General features: G+C 45.9%; 1 protein-coding gene and 2 non-coding genes across 3 annotated transcripts; 1 reads left to right on the top strand and 2 right to left on the bottom strand.

Moving 5' to 3' along the window:
* Window positions 1–905: 905 nt before the first annotated feature.
* LOC109764382 (uncharacterized) lies at window positions 906–4,012 on the top strand. The gene is made up of 6 exons (XM_045230649.1): window positions 906–1,210; window positions 2,637–2,687; window positions 2,772–2,905; window positions 3,300–3,391; window positions 3,516–3,654; window positions 3,752–4,012. Exons 1-6 carry the CDS (start codon window positions 959–961, stop codon window positions 3,822–3,824), a joined length of 741 nt encoding a protein of 246 aa, XP_045086584.1. The 5' UTR covers window positions 906–958; the 3' UTR covers window positions 3,825–4,012.
* Window positions 4,013–4,032: 20 nt separating this feature from the next.
* LOC120970220 (U1 spliceosomal RNA) lies at window positions 4,033–4,191 on the bottom strand. The gene has a single exon (XR_005764951.2). It is a non-coding gene; the product is annotated as a U1 spliceosomal RNA (small nuclear RNA).
* Window positions 4,192–5,508: 1,317 nt separating this feature from the next.
* Window positions 5,509–5,668, bottom strand: LOC120970014 (U1 spliceosomal RNA). The gene has a single exon (XR_005764787.1). It is a non-coding gene; the product is annotated as a U1 spliceosomal RNA (small nuclear RNA).
* Window positions 5,669–21,559: the final 15,891 nt, after the last annotated feature.

Genomic DNA, 21,559 nt, shown 5'->3' with positions numbered 1-21,559 from the left:
GGTCATCTGCACCTCCATGGCCCAAAGGCCATCGGAGAAGAGGTGGACCGGCAGCGGCACCGGCGGGAGGAGGAGGAAAGACTTTTCTTGGGAGGAAGGAAAGGAATTGTTGTGGTGTTGCGCGTAAACTTTTCCAGTGCTCTTTATCGCCTTATCTTTATTAATTTTTAAAATTAACTAGAACAATGCACGTGCGTTACAACGGGATATAAGTATTCTATTCTAACACATTAGCTTCTGATTTACCTGTCAATAATAATGCGATTGTGTAAATAATAATCTGACTGTGAATTACTTATATTTTGATTAGAAGTTTGATAAGCAAATGAAAGTGAAATTTGATTCAGAAGGTAAGTAAATTAAGGTGATTGCTTATCATATATATGGAAGGTTGGATGAAGGGGTGATGAGAAGAAAGGTGGTTACGTTCTTTTTAAGTATATAATAGAGAAGTCTTGCATAATGCCTACGATATAAAAATATTTGTGGTGCCATGAGGGCGATTTGGAGGCCAGCTCCATGGAGACTGAAATTTTAAAACATTCAAAATTCAATTTTTTTTTTAGTTTCAAAAAATTCTAAAAACAATTATACACAAAAGGATGTAATGTATATGTGTGTAAAAGTTCACGATGAAGTACCTTGAATTGTAAGCTGCAAAAAAGAATCATGGACTTTTAGAACGAACAATGCATGTGCTGAAAATCCACAAATTTATTTCTTTTGGAGCCCTCATTTTAACGTATTTCATAATGAAAATTTACAAACATGTACTCCTCCGTAAACTAATATAAGAGTGTTTAGAATACTAAAATAGTGATTTAAACATTTTTATATTAGTTTACAGAGGAAGTAGTATATTACTATGTGTATATGTGTATTTTTTTTATCAAAACGAGCTCGGCCTGGCATTAGACATTCCGCTTCCGTTTCCATCCCTCGGACTCGCGACTACCAAATGTTGTCCCTTCCTCTTCCTCGCCACGCCGAAGGCCCCAACCCCAAGGTCCCGACCACCTCCGCCTGCCTCCTCCGCCCGCGCGGCCGTCTCCTGCTCGGGTCCAGCAGAGCTGCCACGAAGAATCTGCCGGCTTCCTCCCCGGATGCTTCGAGCCTGCGCCTCGCCTCCGTGGCCGCCCCCTCCCCGCGCGCCTCTGTCCGACGCCCAGACGGCGGCGGCCTCCTCCTCCTCTCCGTCGCTGCTTCCGCGGTACGGCACCCTGCCCCGTGCTCCTGATTTCAAAGCTTTTAATCCAGAGCTTTATCCAAAGCCGCTCGCTCAGATGATTGCTAGCTAGCATGTGGTAGGCTAGTGTCACTGCACTGAAATAGTGCAGGCATAGCAGATTCAGATCCCTAACCAACTTATGTTCTTTTAAAGCGATGTTTAGGGTGGAAAACTTACTCAAAACTGAAAGCACGTTTGAAATGCATCTACGTGCTGCACGTACGTTAGGGATTGGCTTATTATTACAGATATAGGTTGAACTTTTGTACCCTAATTACAATGAATACTAGTACGAATATCAATAATTTTAGATGTTTAAGTGACATATCAAGGAAGTCAACAGTCTTCCTGCGGGAAAAAAACGGAGGCCAAATGCTCTCCATTTTCCAATCTGAAAATAGCACGCCGCAAGTTAAAGTTGCAGAAAATTCAGCCACTGACCTAGTCCGTAAATAATGTATATGCGTATTTTGAGTTTTCTTTTTTCTAGATGCGCAGGTACTTAGTTTGGATGCAGGAGCACTTCCCATACAAGCGAAAGTGCTTTCGTCAATTAAATAGTTTCTGATAAGAAAAAAATCATTGCAAACGTATGTTGGTAAAAAAGATAATGATGGGAAAACTGCACGAGCATGGTTCATCCAAGTGAAAGTCGCAGTTTCCCTTCTGAAGAATACTTCTTATATAGAACCATATCTTGTCAGGTTTATTCTGGATAATTTGGCTCCTATCTTTTTTTTTGGAAATGGAGGTATACCCCCGGCCTCTGCATCATGATGATGCATGTGGCCCTCTTATTAAAAATCCAGAAAGTATCATCGTAAAGGTCTTACAGCTCGCAAACGGAGCAAAACAAAGTACGTAAACCGGAAAATTACAAGCGGACAAAGACAACCGATACGGTAATAATAAGGATAAGCTCTCTAGACTCCTATCCTGTTATGCGAACGCCATCCGAACCGGTTGAATATAACCCGAGCCACCATCTCCCATTGGTTGCACCCAGTAACCAAAGGCTCCCTGGAGTCCATAGGAGTGAGTAAGGACCACGTACGGATCCAAGCTGTAGCTCTGAAGATAACCTGCAAAAAAGTTAAGTTGTGTTGTCTGTTAAAAATCATATCATTTCTGCAGTTCCATATAGCCCATAATAACGCACATATTCCAATCCGAATACGAGCTGCCGTGATCTGTTCAACCCCAGCTAAACACGTCCCAAACAAAGACGCAATATCTACTGGAGGATTGATATTAAAAGCTATATGAATCGTTCTCCAAAGTAACTTGGCAAGTGGGCATTCAAGGAATAAATGTTGTATTGTCTCATCTTGAGCACAAAAACAAAATTTGCGCTTGTCGGCGTCGGGAGCCTACTGTCTCTGTTAATCACAGTTACTATCTTATGTAGGTTGCAGTGTCTGCCAGCTTCATATTCTTTTCGGCGATTCCCTCCATGTTGGTAGGTTGGTCCATTTGGTAAAACTTAAAACTTCTATATGGAACATGTAGCAACTATGAATATGAATATGCTAAACATTTTCAGGATGGTAAGAGGGCAGCAGAGTCTCTTGAAAAGTCCTTTGATCTCACAAGAGAGAAGCTTGCTGAAACTATGGCTTCAGTGAGACTAGTTGCAAAAGAGATCGGTGCCTTGAGTGTTGATCTCAGTGACCTAAGGCAAGTAACTAAACACTTCTCACGCCTGTTTCCTTTAATCTTTTCTTTTATATATATTATTAGATGGTCGGCTGATTTGCATATATGGAACTGCATTGACTCGACTCGACTCGACTCGAAGTGACCTGGATGTGTAATTACTTTTGGTTATGGTAGTTACTTCCAGATATTGTTCACTTGCTGTATCTGCCATCCACAGACATGACTCTTTCTGAGATTGTATTCTGATTACTGGATGCTGCCTTTTTTCTTCTCAAGAGTACTAGATCATGACTTTGTGTCCGCATGTTGGCATCTTTTGCAGTATTACATACTGTGTTGTGTAAAAGAGCTCAAATTCCTTAATAGGGGATAATTTCTGGATAACTAACAATATAATCATTCCCTAGACCAGTCAAGAATTGACGAAGGTTGTGAGGAGTTCCTTGAGCATTGTTCATACAGCTGACGCTCAACTTCGCCAGCTGGCAACCTCAGCCCAACAAGGTGATCTCTGCTCTGGTGGCATTACCTTCTACATGGCTTACCCTGCAAAAACAATAAAAAATTCTAACATGGCGTAAGGACCATGCCCAAGGTTTCTTGCCTTAGCATTTGTTCCATTTTTTAGGAACCGCTCAGGGGGCGGCTAACCGGAAGAAAGCAGTAGCGGAGCCATTGGTGGCTACTACCGTGAGAGAAGTCCGTGAGTTGATTGCGGACATCCGGTCAGGATTTGGAGCAGCCTTCGGCATCGCCAGCCTTTTCAGGTGGGCATCAGAATTTTGGTCAAAGCGCCCTACGAATAACTCACAGTGAGATAACACGATGTCTCTGAATTTTTCTCGTTACTGATGGTACGAGCAGCGTATGGTCCAACCGGGCAGGACATAACTTACAGTCTTCCGCACAGCTATTTGTCACCACTTGTGTGGTTTAAGAGAAGGAGATGGCAGTTAGTGTGTCCTACATTGGGTGAACTGACATGTTTAAGTGTTAGATACAGATATTCCATGACAAGCTTTTTGGGACATATTTAGATAACTGAATTATGTATTCTCATCTGTTGATATCTTTGTTGGCACAACAGTTTGAATTTTGTGCTTGAAATATTTACATAACAGGTAATCTTTTTGTTTGAGCGTTGGTAGGGGCCGCGCGAACACGTACCCCCTCTATCATAAATTATGACGTCCACTCTCCCCGTAGGGAGATGGTAAACCAGTGCGCCCACAAGGTGCAATGTAGGCCACTGATATAGACCATGAGACTTCTTGATCTCCCATTGACCCCGTCCAGGTAAGTGAGTTTCAAGGTTGCCCTGCGTGGCGCATAAATAGTCAGCTCTCCTTCCGATGACGCCTCAGCCCTCGATGTGGGACTAAAAACGTCGGTACAAGAATCCTGGTGTCTTCCTGGAAAGCTGGGTGCGGCGTCGTCTTTGGTTATTAGGGCCACAAACCTGCTAATTCAGGCCCACCGTGTAGAGTTTATAGTAGTAATCCAGGCCCAATAAGCTGCAACGTATACGTGCGTCGGTCGTTGCTCGAGTTTGAATCGGGAACGGCTGCTTGCTTCTATTGCGTTCCAAGTTCCAACTTCCAACAGGAACCCTCCATAAAACAAGAGCGGCGGCGACCGATCGAGCTTGCCCACGGTGCTCTGGAGATAAAAACGAGTGGGGAGTCTTCGGTAGAGTTGACGGCGGCTACGAAGAAACCCAAGGCCAGGGTAATGTCTGAGATGAGGATGGCTGAAGGGGCTGCGATGATAAGAAAGTTGACGCCTGAAGAAAGGGCAGGATTATTGCCAAGTCCATGGCTGAAAAGTCTGCCAGCACGGCTGACGAAGCTGCTGAGGCGAAAGATGAAGCTGGAGATGATGAGCAGGAGACTGGTTACCGGATGCTACCTTTTTCCTTCTCAGAGTACTGGATATTAACTCATGACTTTGTGTGCACATGATAGCAACTTTTACATTACTATATTACTATTGTGTAAAACAATTCCGTTCCGTAAAAGAAGGAAAGGGTAAATATTTTCAGGATAAAACTACCGATATAATCATGCTGTACATCAGTCAATAATTGAGGAAGGTTGTCAGTAGTTCAGAGGAAGGTTGTCAGTAGTTCATTGAGGACATAACGTTCCAGCCTTCCGCACGGCTACTGGTCACCACTCATGAGGTCTAAGAAAAAGAGACCTTGGCCATTGTTGAACACTGGATTATGTATGTTCCTTGCAAATGGCAATTCATACGTCCTAGAGTTACTCCTAAAAATACTGATAGAATTAGAATCAATTCATGGGTAGTACTTCCTCCGTTTCTTTTTAGTCTACATATAAGATTTGTCTTAAGTCAAACTTAGTAAAGTTTGATTAAGATTATAGAAAAAATATCAACATTCACAATATAAATTCGATATCATTAGATGACCATTAGATGTATCATTGAATTCACTTTCATATTGTATATACCTAGTATTGTAGATGTTGATAATTTTGTATGTAAATTTGGTCAAATTTTATGAAATTTGACTTAAGACAAATCTTATATGCGAAATAAAAAAGAAATGGGGGAGTAGTTCGATTTGAAGTGTTATTTGTTTTTGAATTCAAGAATTGGTAGGGGCCGCGCGAACGCATACTCCATCTACCACAAATTATAATATCCACTCTATCCACAGGCAGATGGTAGACCTATGCGCCTAAAACGTGCAATGTAGGTCATTGATTTAGGCCATGAGACTTCTTAATCTCTTATTGACCCTGTTCAGGTAAGTTTCTAGGTCGCCCTGCCTGGCGTCTAAATAGTCAGCTCTCCTCTCAAGGGTGCTTGAGCCTTCGATGTGGGACAAAACGGGAGTACCAGAATCCTCGTGGCTTGCCGATAAAAGAAAAAGAAATCATGGCGACTTATTGAAAGTTGAGTGCTAATGTTGTCTTTTTGGTAATTATTGGGGCCACTCAAACTTGCTAATTCAGGCCCACGTTGTAGCTTAGATGCGGCAGAGACTATGGCATTTAGGCCCAACAAGGTGCAACTTGTAGATCACGGTTTATATAATAAAATGGAGAGAACACAATTCATTGTACCTCTTACAAAGGTCACTCCCCCCTCTTCTCTTGTTCGACAAATGGCGCACTGTATGTGCATCACTTGTCGCAATCTGAGAATTTTCCTTTTTTTTACATATATTCGTTTTACAAAATATTTTATCTCTTGAACCGTGTTTTCAAATACCGAACCATTTTCACCGTTGAATCTCTCACGTCAAGATTTTTGAATCTAGATCCTATGTTAATAGGTTTTGATGGAATATTTTCACGAAAAAAATGAAATTCGTGAGACAACAAATACTGAAAAAGAAAAACCCAAAAAAGGAAAACAAAAAGCATGTTAGTGCAAAAAAATGAATACCAAAAAGAAAAGAAATAGAGCCTGAAAGCACGGTTGTGGTTTTTCACTTTCTTTTGGAGGCACATGTTGTGATTTTCCCTTTTTTTTTAGAGAAGCACAACCCGGAAGCAAATCAATGCTTCCACGTGAAGCAAATCAGTGCTTCCCGTGCAAGCACATATTTTTCCACGCAAAAAATTCTCCAAAACCTAGAGAAAATAGGCGAAAACCAGAAAGCTGAAAATCCCCGAAAAATAAACCCATCTAAAACCCTAAAATGTTTTAAAAAACCAGAGCAAGCACCCAACACGCAACATGTGGTGGCGGCTGAACACACCACTTGACGCGCTCCCAGACCACTAAAAATTACCCCTGGAGGTCGCCCGCAAAAGGGGTAACCGTTGGTTAGTTATTCTCAAACAAGAGGGAAACGAGCCTGGTACATGTTAAAGGACCTGATGGATTCCATCAAATATGGCCCGAAGTAAAATGGGCCTAAATGTTTACTACTTCGATATATTGTTGTGCCTTAGCAACCACTCCTGGGCATGTTCATCTTCGATACTCTTCCTATGCACACAACTCCTCCTCTTGCTGAGCGGCCCGACATGAATCCTCCTCTCCACGACCTCGCTTTTTTCCTTCCCCTCCAAGCATTCATTTATCACCGATTTTTATGCCTCACCACTAGAATTCCACCGTTTCTTGGCGTGGATACAAAGGGAGAGATCGATCACCAGCGACCGGAGACAGAGAGGATGAAGGTGGTTCTCACGCGCGCAGGTGGCGAGCGGGCAACGCTTGCATCCTTCCGACGCTATGGAAAGTAGGTTGCCAACATTAAAAACAAGACCCAAGGGGCAATAAACCGAGCATGGCCAAAGGATGCAGTTATTATCTTTCAACTTCTCTATAAACATTACTTATGTCTCTTCTTGAAGCATATAAAGGATTTTTATGTATTTCTTCTTCAACCTCTATTCTCGACAAATGTAACTGTTCAATCCCAGCTTGTTATAGATTTTGAAGCATGAGAAGGACAAGAATTAAGAAAGGACTCCAACTTTTTCATAAGGATGCTTCCTAGCATGTAGTTTATACATGTTGTTGCGTTACAGTTTTCATGTTAACGTGAAGTTTAATGTTTATGCATGTTAGCATTTTGTTTAGTAGTACTTGTCTTAGTGACTTGCACATGTACTTGACAGTTTACCTACATGAATTGACAAGTTCTTTCACACACACACACACACCCCAGAGAGAGAGAGAGAGAGAATGCCACTATTTTTTGCGAAAAGGATCAGATCTATTATAAAAGAAGCATCTTAAACATATTTTCTTTATTGAGATTCCGAGACCACCGAACAATCACTACTTCTGCCAGGACGAGCCGCCGCGCCAATGTCGCCACTCCTGTATCGGAGCCGGCTTGACCTTGCTGATGACAGTCGGGAAGTCTTCATGCACGTGCCCCTAAGAACCAGCGTCCTAGAGCAGTACTCGTCGTCGTTGAACTCTTGCATAGTCTGAAGCACCTGACACCAAATCTTGCCACATAACGAGAAACCCAAACTACACCGCCCAAGGAGACGGCATAAATCTATGCCGGAGCTCCATTGACTATGTCCAAATGAACAAACTTGAGGGGGGGCCAAGCCCGGAAGACAAACTTGAAGAAGAGACGCCGCCATCGGCCCAAGAGCTGCACCTACAAGGGCTAAAAACCCTAACCTAAACTACTAACCGGAGCGGAGGCACAAGATTCCCCTCCCCGCCACTGGCTGCCGAAGCGGCAGGTAGAGGGGAGGCCAATCCACGGACTCGCCGGTGAAGTATAGAGGGGAAAGTTTGCCCTAGCCACCTAGGGTTAGGGAAGGAGACAGGTAAACTAAATAGGTTTCTTCTTCTTTTGATGTCTCTTTAAGCCACTATTTAGTAGCTTTACAAAATCTTCACTGCTCATCAGGTGAACCATGATTAAGCTTAATGCATGGAACAACATATAAATGCTAATTACATTACAAAAATAACCAAAAAATTGCCCTTGTTTAAATAATTAAATACCTAGACATCCGCATTAAGGGCACATCATCCTGGTTCTACCTAGATGTGAATTTTTCAATCAACATATGTGGCATCCATGTTTGTCTTTGGATTTAGCCACTGACTTGGTAGTTGTGATACTTCCGTATTCTTCAGATGAAAACATTCGCTCAGCTACATGCACACAAACTTCCCATTCCAAAAGAGGAACCAAAAGGCAGAGCACAAACTGAACTCTCCCGGCTAACCCGTAGTTCTCTCCAAGCTATTGGTCCTGGCATTCACCCGCATCTTTCCATTGATATATGTGCATCCCCTTCTGTTCCACTTGCCCCTTTTCTCCTCATGCTTGTCTCTCATCTTCTTCCGCAAGTCCATTGTTCGGTTTCGCCTACCGCCTTTCTGCTTCTTCTTCTCCAGAATGCCAGAGCGGCCAACAACTAGTTAAATATATGCCAACCTGGCACATTAACAACTAATTATTGGCCAAAACTTTGTCTTAACCAATCAAGACACATTGTATAATTTGAAATGGAGGGAGAGTCGCATTTATACCTTTGTCCAAGTTCATAATTGCTGAATATCTATCCTGAACTCATTTGTTTACAGTTTTGAAAATGTTTAAACTTGTGGTTTGATATAAGATGTTAATAATAAGAACTGAATTGTGCAAGTGACGCCGGATAATTTTGGTGGTAAAACTTCACATCCATAAATCGATCCTCCTTAATATCACACGACCTTAACTTGCTAGTTAGTAGCACATAAATGAACAAATTGATTAATTTGTTTCTTCATTTATTTAGTTCAAACGGTGGTATAATCTCCACACTATCAATCAATCGAATGTTTACTAGTCTGAAACCCATATCAATTTGTTGGACTGATCAACATCTTACCTAGCTAGCTAATTAATACTCTAGCTAAGACCACTTCCAATGCGCCGTCTCTTAACGTTATCTCTTAGTGTGTACTAGTATGTTAGATGTTTATATACAACTAACTCAATGCATTGTATCTTTCATTTGTAGGTTAAGTATTTATCTAGTAGACTCGATGTCTATTAAGATTATTTGTGTCTAATTGGATGATGAGTACGAGGTTTAATATCGATGAGTATGAGATAAGAGACAACTTCATCCTATCCTCTTCATTAGTTATGTGTCACATGGACAAAAAAAATCTGATGTAAAAGAGTGAGACAACACAAAGTGAAGCACCGGGAAAAAGACCTAAACTCCTGCTCCACTAGGCGGCTGCCCTGGCCGTAGCCGCCGCAGGTAAGTAAAATAAGCACCCTCTCGATTTCAATTGAAGAGATGAACTTTTATGTAAGTAGCTACGAGGACCAGACAGGTAGACACATGCATGCCGGCTGCTAACTAATAACGCTAATAATGCATCGATTTCCATGCATCAGTTGCTTGCCTCCACGCCTACGTACATACAAACAGAGAGCAGGTGAACCTTGCTGTGGTCACTGTCAATTAGTTAATGATCACCCTGACATGGTACGAAACAAAGCAAATCACAGGTGACTACAATATACAACACGCTGTCGGTATAAGAAAATACAACCCCGATATGTTGATGTCCATGGTTTACCTAGCTTCCTGCGTATTTTCTTCTTTCAAGAATTCCCTTCATTTTGGTCTATTTTTACTGTTATTAAATTCCTTTTGTTTTGTATAAACAGTTCTCCATTTTCCTAATGTTTCACTAAGGTTTTTATTGAGGTTTTGATCAGTGTATGAAAGTGTGCACGTCTTCGTGCTATTAATAAATTAATTACTTAGCGGATGGTAAACTATCTAGCACAAAGACAAAGACATATCCCCAAAACTAAATAAATAAGCATAGATAGATATCAGAGCATGCATGTAGGCAGCCGCCAGTTAGGTAGAAATATTAACTAGAAAATCGATGAGATTCACTGATCACTCATGCGGATCGAAGATCTCAGCTGCTACTTCACTAGCTATCGAGGTGGCGGCGCGTCGTCGTCGCTGTCGTCGTCGAGAACGACGACGCCTCCCTCGTCGCGGCCGCGGCGACGAGCGACGAACTGCTCTAGGGCGCGGCACTGGCGATCTAGCTCGGTCCGCTCCCAGTCTTCGTGCGCCCACTTCAAGGCCACCTCGTCAGAGAGCCCCGGCTCCGTCTTCACCGCGGCAAGCCCTGGCTCCGTCTTGACGGCGGCGAGCCCCGGCTCTGTCTTCGGCCTGACGAAGCGGGGAGGAGCGGAGGAGGAGGCGCGCCCGCCATGGTTGACGACGATGTCGGCGCTGCGTGTGCGCCGGCCGAGCGGCGTCTTGGCTGGCTCGGCCTTGACGCTGAGCAGCGCCCGCGACCCGGAGGAGGAGGAGGAGCGGGAGGAGGAGGAAGAAGAGGACGGCGTCCTCCTCGGCATCCACTGGCCGCCGATCCGGGCCGGGGCGGCGGGGTACGTCAAGGGCGGGTCGCTGCCGCCCTCGAGGTGCCGGAGAACTTCATGGAGCGAGCGGTCGGGGGCGCCCTCGCTGTTCTTGGTGCCCCGCACCACCGGCGCCGCGTTGGTGGAGGCGAGCCGCCGCGCCTGCCGGTGCTGGAAGTACGCCGCCCACGCCTTGTGGTTGTCGGCGGCGTACTGCGGGAGGCCCCGCTGCTCGTCCGTCAGCGACGCCCACACGCGGTTGACCTCGGCGGCGAAGAGGTCGGGGCGCACGTCGACATCGGGCACCGGGGGAATGGGGACGCCACCGGCGCTGAGCCTCCACTCCCCCTCCCCCCGGCCCTGCGCGCATGTCGGGAGGCGCCGGAATGTTGGCCTCGAAGAGTATGTATGCCTCCCACTCGTGCAGCGAACGGCGGCCGAAGCCGTTGGCCGCCGCCCCATCGTCGGGGAATCGCTCGCCCATCGTCGCGGCGGGGAAGAGGGAGCAGGCTTGAGGAGAGAGGGGAGGAACGTCGGCGGCGGCTGCGCACGGGGAGAGAGGCAGAGCTCGGCGGCGGCTGTGGGCGGGTGTTGTGACGCCCCCGATTCAATCGTACACTAATCATACACGCAAACGTGTACGATCAAGATCAGGGACTCACGGGAAGATATCACAACACAACTCTAAAAATAAAATAAGTCATACAAGCATCATAATACAAGCCAGGGGCCTCGAGGGCTCGAATACAAGTGCTCGATCATAGATGAGTCAGCGGAAGCAACAATATCTGAGTACAGACATAAGTTAAACAAGTTTGCCTTAAGAAGGCTAGCACAAACTGGGATACAGATCGAAAGAGGCACAGGCCTCCTGCCTGGGATCCTCCTAAACTACTCCTGATCGTCGTCATCGGCCTGCACGTAGTAGTAGGCACCTCCGTGTAGTAGGAGTCGTCGTCGACGGTGGCGTCAAGCTCCTGGGCTCCAGCATCTGGTTGCGACAACCAGGTAGAACGGAAAGGGGGAAAAGAGGGAGAAAAGCAACCGTGAGTACTCATCCAAAGTACTCGCAAGCAAGGATCTACACTACATATGCATGGGTATCTGTGTAAAGGGGCAATATCGGTGGACTGAACTGCAGAATGCCAGAATAAGAGGGGGATAGCTAGTCCTGTCGAAGACTACGCTTCTGGCAGCCTCCATCTTGCAGCATGTAGAAGAGAGTAGAAGGTAAGTTCACCAAGTAGCATCGTATAGCATAATCCTACCCGGCGATCCCCTCCTCGTCGCCCTGTTAGAGAGCGATCACCGGGTTGTATCTGGCACTTGGAAGGGTGTGTTTTATTAAGTATCCGGTTCTAGTTGTCATAAGGTCAAGGTACAACTCCGGGTCGTCCTTTTACCGAGGGACACGGCTATTCGAATAGATAAACTTCCCTGCAGGGGTGCACCACATAACCCAACACGCTCGATCCCATTTGGCCGGACACACTTTCCTGGGTCATGCCCGGCCTCGGAAGATCAACACGTCGCAGCCCTACCTAGGCACAACAGAGAGGTCAGCACGCCGGTCTAAATCCTATGGCGCAGGGGTCTGGGCCCATCGCCCATTGCACACCTGCACGTTGCGAGGGCGGCCGGAAGCAGAACTAGCCCCCTTAATACAAGAGCAGGCTTACGTTCCAATCCGGCGCGCGCCGCTCAGTCGCTGACGTCAAGAAGGCTTCGGCTGATACCACAACGTTGAGTGCCCATAACTGTTCCCGCGTAGTTGGTTAGTGCGTATAGGCCAGTGGCCAGACTCAGATCAAATACCAAGATCTCGTTAAGCGTGTTATTTTAAAGTAACCACGGACGCCGACCAGGGCCAGGCCCACCTCTTTCCTAGGTGGTCTCAACCCGCCCTGTCGCTCCGCCACAAAGTAACAGTCGGGGGCCATCGAACCCAGGCCCACCTCTACCGGGATGGAGCCACCTGCCCCTTCAGCCCTCATCTTCGACCAGTATCATAAGTAATGTAACCGTATAAAGTATATAGCATATGCCCGTGAATCACCTCTCGAGTGATCACAACCCAGTAGTATAGCATGGCAGTCGGACAAGAATGTAGGGCCACTGATGGAATACTAGCATCCTATACTAAGCATTTAGGATTGCAGGTAAGGGTAGCGATGTAGCAACAATGACAGGCTATGCATCAGAATAGGATTAACCGAAAGCAGTAACATGCTACACTACTCTAATGCAAACAGTAGAGATAAGGAATAGGCGATATCCGGTGATCAATGGGGGGGTGGGCTTGCCTGGAAGCTCAACCGAGAAGGAGGGGTCGTCAACACCGTAGTCGTACTGGGTAGCAGCGTCGTCGGTCTCGGAGTCTAGCGAGAGAAGAGGGGGAAGAAACAATAAATATAATGCAAACAAATGCATGACGATGCATGACATGGCAATGAGTGTTGCTAGGGGTGCCCAATCGCGGTAGTAGGTGATACCGGCAAAGGGGGGAAACATCCGGGAAAGTATTCCCGGTGTTTCGCGCTTTCGGACAGATGAACCGGAGGGGGAAAGTTGTGATTTCGATAGGTTAGGGATGTGTGGCGGACGAACGGGCTGCGTATCCGGATTCGTCTCGTCGTTCTGAGCAACTTTCATGTAGAAAGTATTTTCACCCGAGTTACGGATTATTTTATATGATTTTCTAAAGTTTTAAATCATTTTTAGAATTTATTTAATTAATGTAATTCAACATTATCCAGAATAGTGTATGCTGACGTCAGCAGTCAACAGGGCGTTGACTGGGTCAATCTGGCGTGTGGGTCCCGCATGTCATACTCTCTTTATTCTAATTAGGATTTAACTAATATAATTATTGTTTAATTAATTAACAATAGTTAATTAGGTTAACTAAACATGATTAATTAAATTAATTAATTTAGTGTAAATTTACTTTTATTATTATCTATTTTTTTATTTATTTTTATATAAAATCGTTCTGGGGCTGGGCCCCGTTTGCCATAGGCCCATAGGCCAAAACGGGTGCGGGCGCGTGGGCGCCAGCCCGTTAGGCCACTTGCCCAGGCCAGGGGCGGGACTGGCGATGCGCCGGCGGCCACCGCAACGAGCGGCCACAACCGCCGGGGAAGGAAGAGGGCGGCCATGGCGCGGCCCAAGTGAGGCCAGGCGCGGCCGGCAAGCGGCGCAGGCAGGGGCGGCGGGGGTACAGGCGGCGAGCGGCGGGCCGAGCAAATGCAGGGGAGGCGGGAGGCCGCGGTAGCAGGGGAGCAGGAAGGCGACGTGCACGGCAGCGTCGTGCGCGCGCGCACGGCTGGAGCAGCAGCGAGGCAAGCCGGCGCGGTGGTGGTGGCGGCAGCGCCGCAGCAGCTGCTGCAGCTCGCGGCGGGGCACGGTCAGGAGCGGCAAGGGGGGCGACGACGTGGCCGACACGGTGGTGCGCGTGCGCGTGGTGGCACATCGTGGGAGGCGCGGACGGCGCAGGGACAGGGGAGGACGAGGCCTCACCGCGGGAGCGTAGGGTCAAGGCAGTGGGGCACAGGGAGGAGACGGCTACTCCGGCGAGGTGTTGAGGAGGACGACGAGTTGGCCGTGGCGGTGGCGTTCCGGGCGGCGACGGCGGAACGATCAAGAGGCGGGGGGCGTCGCGACAAGGTGGGCTTCGGGTAGGAGGGCGAGACGTGCGGCGAGGTGCGGCACTGGGGTGGGCGCCGGAGTCCGGGCGCGGGGCGGCGCGCTCGCCGGAGTCTCTGCCCCTCGATCTGGATCGGGGGAGGGGCAGAGGGAGCGAGTGAATCGGGGGGGGGGGGGGGAGTGTGCGGTCGAACCGCTAGGGTTTGGCTGTCCAGGGGGAATAAGGTGGAGTGAGAGGGGGCCGGTTGGGCTAATGGGCTGGCCGGCTGGGCCGTTCGGCCGAGTTGGCCAGGGGGGTCCCTTTTCTGTTACTTTAATTTTGAATTGTTCTTCTTTTCTTTTATTTCTTTTTCTGTTTTAGCTTAGTTTCTTTTCTTTTCAAATCTAGGTTTACAAAATCTACTAACACCTAAATTAGTAATAGTAGTTATACCTCTGCCACAATTATTTTTGAATATAAAAAGTGGTTTGCAATAATTTAATCATTTAAGAGACATTCAAATAATTGTTTCAACTACTGTTTTACTTATCTTAGAGCATTTAATTATTTTATAAATATGTGGTTTCTTCATCAAAGTAATGTATGGATTATTTGCCGCAAACCGAACATTTTAGTTTTGACTTTTGAAAACTTTAATTGTCTTAACTTTAATTTGAATCTTGAATTTGAATCCGTTTCGAACTAATGCAAGATCATCAACAGTAACCGAGGTGATGTGGCATTGTTAACGCGGGATTACTGTAGCCTAATTATCCGGGCGTCACAATTCTCCTCCACTACAAGAAATCTCGTCCCGAGATTTAAGAGGGGTGTAAGCGGGAAAATTTTTGTTACGAAATTCTAACGGATCTTCTCGTCTTGGGTTGCTCTTCTCGAAGAGGTCGATCCATTACATTGACGTCTTTATTTCTCTACTTCAGGTCATCATGGTGAAGTCGTCCTTTTCTTCGGGAACTCCAACGTACTTACGAATAGGTAAGGGGCAGCTCGGCTATGACAGAATGCTTATGAGGGAAACAATCTGGGGTTAACCCATGAATGAGCATAAGAGTATCTCTCGAGTTGAACCAATAAAATACGTCGATAGTAAGGTACGAAGGTACAATAAGAGGTCCCAAGCGGATAGATAGTTGCTCGAAGTCTGAACTAGAGTGAGAAAGGGGTTCGGAGCAATGAGAGTAAGTATTGCGTCTGATACCAGAAAAGAGCTCTAGGAAGGTGACCCTTGAATTACATAAGAAGCCAAACATGATGATTGACTTTGGAAACAGGGGTGTACAGAGAGTCAGGCTTCGATCCTATGGAACTATGGGTTATGGGCCCACCATGTGGATTAAAAGTAGGAAGCGTTGATATCTTGCACGGTCATGATAGCAAGACATGTCAGAGGGTAGCCTATCAGTTATGTTGGCAACAATGTCGATACCAAGGGCGAGGGACGAAGAGAACCATTTTCCTGCTCGCTGAACGAGGCGGACCATTAGGCAAAGTTCTCGTCCATCGGTGGCTACCGAATGCCATCAATTATAGTAATAGGGTCTTACTGGCAGAGTTGTACCACGAGGTGCTTACCTAAGCAGGGAATTACCACTACTCAGTTAAGTAGACTATAAGAAAGTTTGAACAAAACAACGGAAAGGAAAATGTGTTTAAACACATATATCAGGGGTATATCCTTCCCTAGGACAAGCAGAGCATGATATCCACGACAGGATAGAAAGTAGAAAACCATTTAGGTATTGGGAGAGGAATTTCATGACATTACCCAAACAACGGTGTTTGGATAATTGATAAAGAAAATTTTAGCATTGTGCTTCAAATGTTCTTATTGAAAATCGGAATACCGCAAACATGTTTTGAGATAGCATTGACATGGTCACTGGGTAAAGATCCGACTTTGGATACTCTAAGGATCCATCAGGAATAACTTATAGAATAAGTTTTACAATTTCCTCATGGAAGAATGGCTAACCTTGCCAAAAAGGAAACTATATCAATAGGTCCTCCGGCCAGGTGTGCTAGGCACGATATCACCTTACTGGGTCATATAAAGACCCTTGTCATTACTCTTGGAAATATGTTCCCACCATCATATCTGATTGAGGTTCAGATCTAATTGGTGTCGGGATACCTCAGACTCGGGATGCCTGAGAAGAAAAGGCGCAACACCAATTGACGAGATGACATTGTAAGATTCTCGGGAAACGAACTACGGAAGGGAGTTCCGAAACAAGAGTTCATCATTAAGCGAAGGAGAGGGTGAGGAGGTGGCTGATGGCTCAACGACCATTCATCGAGATTTCCAACAAGATGGATTTCCACAATTATGTGAACAAGGAGATAACATTTGTCAGATCAATTGATATAATGATGTATGTTCGAGGAAAACATACACAATTAAACATTGGTTGAAAGGTGTACCCAAAATATGGGCTGGGTTGCACGACCAATGTCGGAATGGCGATTGAGCAACCAACACACCAAATTGGAATTATTGTCCATTAACTCTGAAGCAATAGGGTAGCTAGAGACAATAAATTCGCACAACAGAGTTCACTCAATCACGGGGACTAAGAAAAGAATGGTGATGGCGAGAAGCATCACTGTACCAAGAATTTTTAGGAGGTGGTGAAATTCTCACCACATTCTTGACATAAAAGATGGTAATACTCCAAGGTAATTAAGAACAAATGCTGGATAGCAAGGAACTCAAGGTATAACACAGAACACGAACAAGTTTGCATTGGAGGGGAGGCATTAAAGTGGTCGATGACAACACAAATCATCGAGGGAAAGGATGGTATTTCTCATTATGAATTCAATTGGTATCCTGGGAGAGCTCCGAATGCTGATGATGATCACGACACATTTGTTGAGAGACTTCATGAAGATGTAATCGATCTGCGATGACATCAAGTTAAAGGAATGATGAAACAAAAGGTTGTTGGAACCATGGGTACGACACAAACTCTAAATCAAGCTTGTTGTTCAAGGACAACTGATATGACGAGGAAGATCGACGTAAGATTAGCTCACCGTCGAATTTTTTTTGCTCCAGGAAGAAAGACCAGGTAGCACAGTTAAAATTGGCACGACAAGGATATAGCCAAGCAGGCTAGGAATGACGTGATTGAGTTCAAACTCGTAAGTAATGAAGGTTACCAAGAGTTGCTTAATCACGATGCGGGCTCGAGTCAGTTATCGGTGTCTTTGAGTGTTTAATAACTCAGAGCCCCTGAAAAATTGGAATCAATGAGAATGTAGCACTGAAGAACTCATAAGAAGTTATGCAGTTCCGTGATAATCTTGAGATACCAGGGGGGTAATACTCGACAGCAATTCAAAGTAGAGGTTGGACTGGGGTATTACTCTGCAGAAGATAAGTGCTTAAACTTGCACGAGAAATGGTATTTAAAGGAGAACATGGCTGTGAACCACGATCATAAATGATCGAACCACGGATACAAGATGAACTTATAACAAGGGGGGTAATTATTTTTACGAGAAGCTTCCATGATAAGTTATACATCGTGTCCATGGGCATGAACACAGGGTTCAAGGTCAACTCCCACTTGTTCAACGCACAACCTTTCATTCACCTCTCGTATTTCGAAAATGACATTAGTTGTTGAAAGTTTTTACCTAGTGCAATACCAGATAAGTATGACCCGTGAAATCTTTCGGGTTCACACGGATTAGGGAAGGCGTAGGTTCAACCCATCAGGGCATCTTAGGAACATATACCACAAACTTCGGAGTAAATAATACAAGCTCGAAAGTAGAGCATGGTTCACAAAGCAGAGGATACAAGTTACCAAAGGCATTATATACCCAAGGAAAGGCTCACAAGGTTATTCAATATGAAGGACACTTTCAGATAAAATCCAACAAAGGAACCCATGGTCCTCAAGTGATCTGATGTGAGCATCAGTACTCAACCAGAGGAAGAAGAATGCAAGGAGATCTGATTATAGAATCAACTGACTAATTCAAAGCTCAAATGCAAAAGAATTATGATTTCCAAATCAAGGGATCAGAAGCAACGCTCTGATCAAGGATGGATAAGTTGAGTAGGCTTAGGGGTACAATCGATGGCAATTTGATTGGTCGAGATCCAGCTCATGTTTAAAATGACGTCTGAGCCGAAAGGATGAATTCTAGGATCTGATTAAGGATTGCAACATTCGCAACATATTGAATCAAGGGACCCAAGATGATACAGGCAAAGGACATCCATGAATATTGCTAGTCATTTGGAATTAACCAAAATGCAGGCAGACAAGCATTTCAAGAGCCATAGGCTAATGAGGATTCTTGAAAGATCGGATAGTATTTCGAAGAATTTTGTGAAACACATGAACAATTGGGGATGAGCGGATACTCGGTAAGAGCGAGGAATTATCCGTAGGGGTATTCAGGTGGCAAAGAACTGCAAGGCAGTAGGCACAAAGTATTCTCGGAACAATAGAGAGAATTTCGGTGTACCTTGTAATAACAAGATCAACTGGGATGAATGTATGAACGACAAATGTAGGTAGTTATCCATAAGGATACATCGATGGTAGGGAATTGTAAAAGCGATGGCACATAGCCTCAAGAGAACATCGTAGGGTGTCTTCGGAATCTTCTGGTGAAACAAGCGATCGTTCGGACCGAGGGGCTCTCCGGAAGAAAGTATTTATGAGAACCTAGAGTTGGAGTTAGTAAAATCATTTAACCCGAATAGAAGAGAGATCAGAGTCCCAGAATATAGGTCAAGGAATAAAAGATCCTAATACCACCCAATGGCGACGTGGGCCCATGGGCCGCACAGCCATGTTAGTAAAACAATTTTCATCGACTAGACTCAACTTCGGCCAAGGAGTGTGGAAGGGGGATTCCTACAGGTAGTCGGCTCTGATACCAACTTGTGACGCCCCGATTCAATCATACACTAATCATACACGCAAACGTGTACGATCAAGATCAGGGACTCACGGGAAGATATCACAAGACAACTCTAAAAATAAAATAAGTCATACAAGCATCATAATACAAGCCAGGGGCCTCGAGGGCTCGAAAACAAGTGCTCGATCATACACGAGTTAGCGGAAGCAACAATATCTGAGTACAGACATAAGTTAAACAAGTTTGCCTTAAGAAGGCTAGCACAAACTGGGATACAGATCGAAAGAGGCACAGGCCTCCTGCCTGGGATCCTCCTAAAATACTCCTGATCGTCGTCATCGGCCTGCACGTAGTAGTAGGCACCTCCGGTGTAGTAGGAGTCGTCGTCGACGGTGGCGTCAAGCTCCTGGGCTCCAGCATCTGGTTGCGACAACCAGGTAGAACGGAAAGGGGGAAAAGAGGGAGAAAAGCAACCGTGAGTACTCATCCAAAGTACTCGCAAGCAAGGATCTACACTACATATGCATGGGTATCTGTGTAAAGGGGCAATATCGGTGGACTGAACTGCAGAATGCCAGAATAAGAGGGGGATAGCTAGTCCTGTCGAAGACTACGCTTCTGGCAGCCTCCATCTTGCAGCATGTAGAAGAGAGTAGAAGGTAAGTTCACCAAGTAGCATCGTATAGCATAATCCTACCCGGCGATCCCCTCCTCGTCGCCCTGTTAGAGAGCGATCACCGGGTTGTATCTGGCACTTGGAAGGGTGTGTTTTATTAAGTATCCGGTTCTAGTTGTCATAAGGTCAAGGTACAACTCCGGGTCGTCCTTTTACCGAGGGACACGGCTATTCGAATAGATAAACTTCCCTGCAGGGGTGCACCACATAACCCAACACGCTCGATCCCATTTGGCCGGACACACTTTCCTGGGTCATGCCCGGCCTCGGAAGATCAACACGTCGCAGCCCTACCTAGGCACAACAGAGAGGTCAGCACGCCGGTCTAAATCCTATGGCGCAGGGGTCTGGGCCCATCGCCCATTGCACACCTGCACGTTGCGAGGGCGGCTGGAAGCAGAACTAGCCCCCTTAATACAAGAGCAGGCTTACGTTCCAATCCGGCGCGCGCCGCTCAGTCGCTGACGTCAAGAAGGCTTCGGCTGATACCACAACGTCGAGTGCCCATAACTGTTCCCGTAGTTGGTTAGTGTGTATAGGCCAGTGGCCAGACTCAGATCAAATACCAAGATCTCGTTAAGCGTGTTATTTTAAAGTAACCGCGGACGCCGACCAGGGCCAGGCCCACCTCTTTCCTAGGTGGTCTCAACCTGCCCTTTCGCTCCGCCACAAAGTAACAGTCGGGGGCCATCAGGAACCCAGGCCCACCTCTACCGGGATGGAGCCACCTGCCCCTTCAGCCCTCATCTTCGACCAGTATCATAAGTAATGTAACAGTATAAAGTATATATCATATGCCCGTGAATCACCTCTCGAGTGATCACAACCCAGTAGTATAGCATGGCAGTCGGACAAGAATGTAGGGCCACTGATGGAATACTAGCATCCTATACTAAGCATTTAGGATTGCAGGTAAGGGTAGCAGATGTAGCAACAATGACAGGCTATGCATCAGAATAGGATTAACCGAAAGCAGTAACATGCTACACTACTCTAATGCAAACAGTAGAGATAAGGAATAGGCGATATCCGGTGATCAATGGGGGGGGGCTTGCCTGGAAGCTCAACCGAGAAGGAGGGGTCGTCAACACCGTAGTCGTACTGGGTAGCAGCGTCGTCGGTCTCGGAGTCTAGCGAGAGAAGAGGGGGAAGAAACAATAAATATAATGCAAACAAATGCATGACGATGCATGACATGGCAATGAGTGTTGCTAGGGGTGCCCAATCGCGGTAGTAGGTGATACCGGCGAAGGGGGGAAACATCCGGGAAAGTATTCCCGGTGTTTCGCGCTTTCGGACAGATGAACCGGAGGGGGAAAGTTGTGATTTCGATAGGTTAGGGATGTGTGGCGGACGAACGGGCTGCGTATCCGGATTCGTCTCGTCGTTCTGAGCAACTTTCATGTAGAAAAGTATTTTCATCCGAGTTACGGATTATTTTATATGATTTTCTAAAGTTTTAAATCATTTTTAGAATTTATTTAATTAATTTAATTCAACATTATCCAGAATAGTGTATGCTGACGCCAGCATGACGTCAGCAGTCAACAGGGCGTCGACTGGGTCAATCTGACGTGTGGGTCCCGCATGTCATACTATGTTTATTCTAAT

Source organism: Aegilops tauschii, chromosome 7, assembly GCF_002575655.3.
Source record: "Aegilops tauschii subsp. strangulata cultivar AL8/78 chromosome 7, Aet v6.0, whole genome shotgun sequence".
Classification (NCBI taxonomy): Eukaryota; Viridiplantae; Streptophyta; class Magnoliopsida; order Poales; family Poaceae; genus Aegilops; species Aegilops tauschii.
Note: the sequence above shows the minus strand (reverse complement) of the source record. Positions and strands in the feature narration are given on the sequence as shown.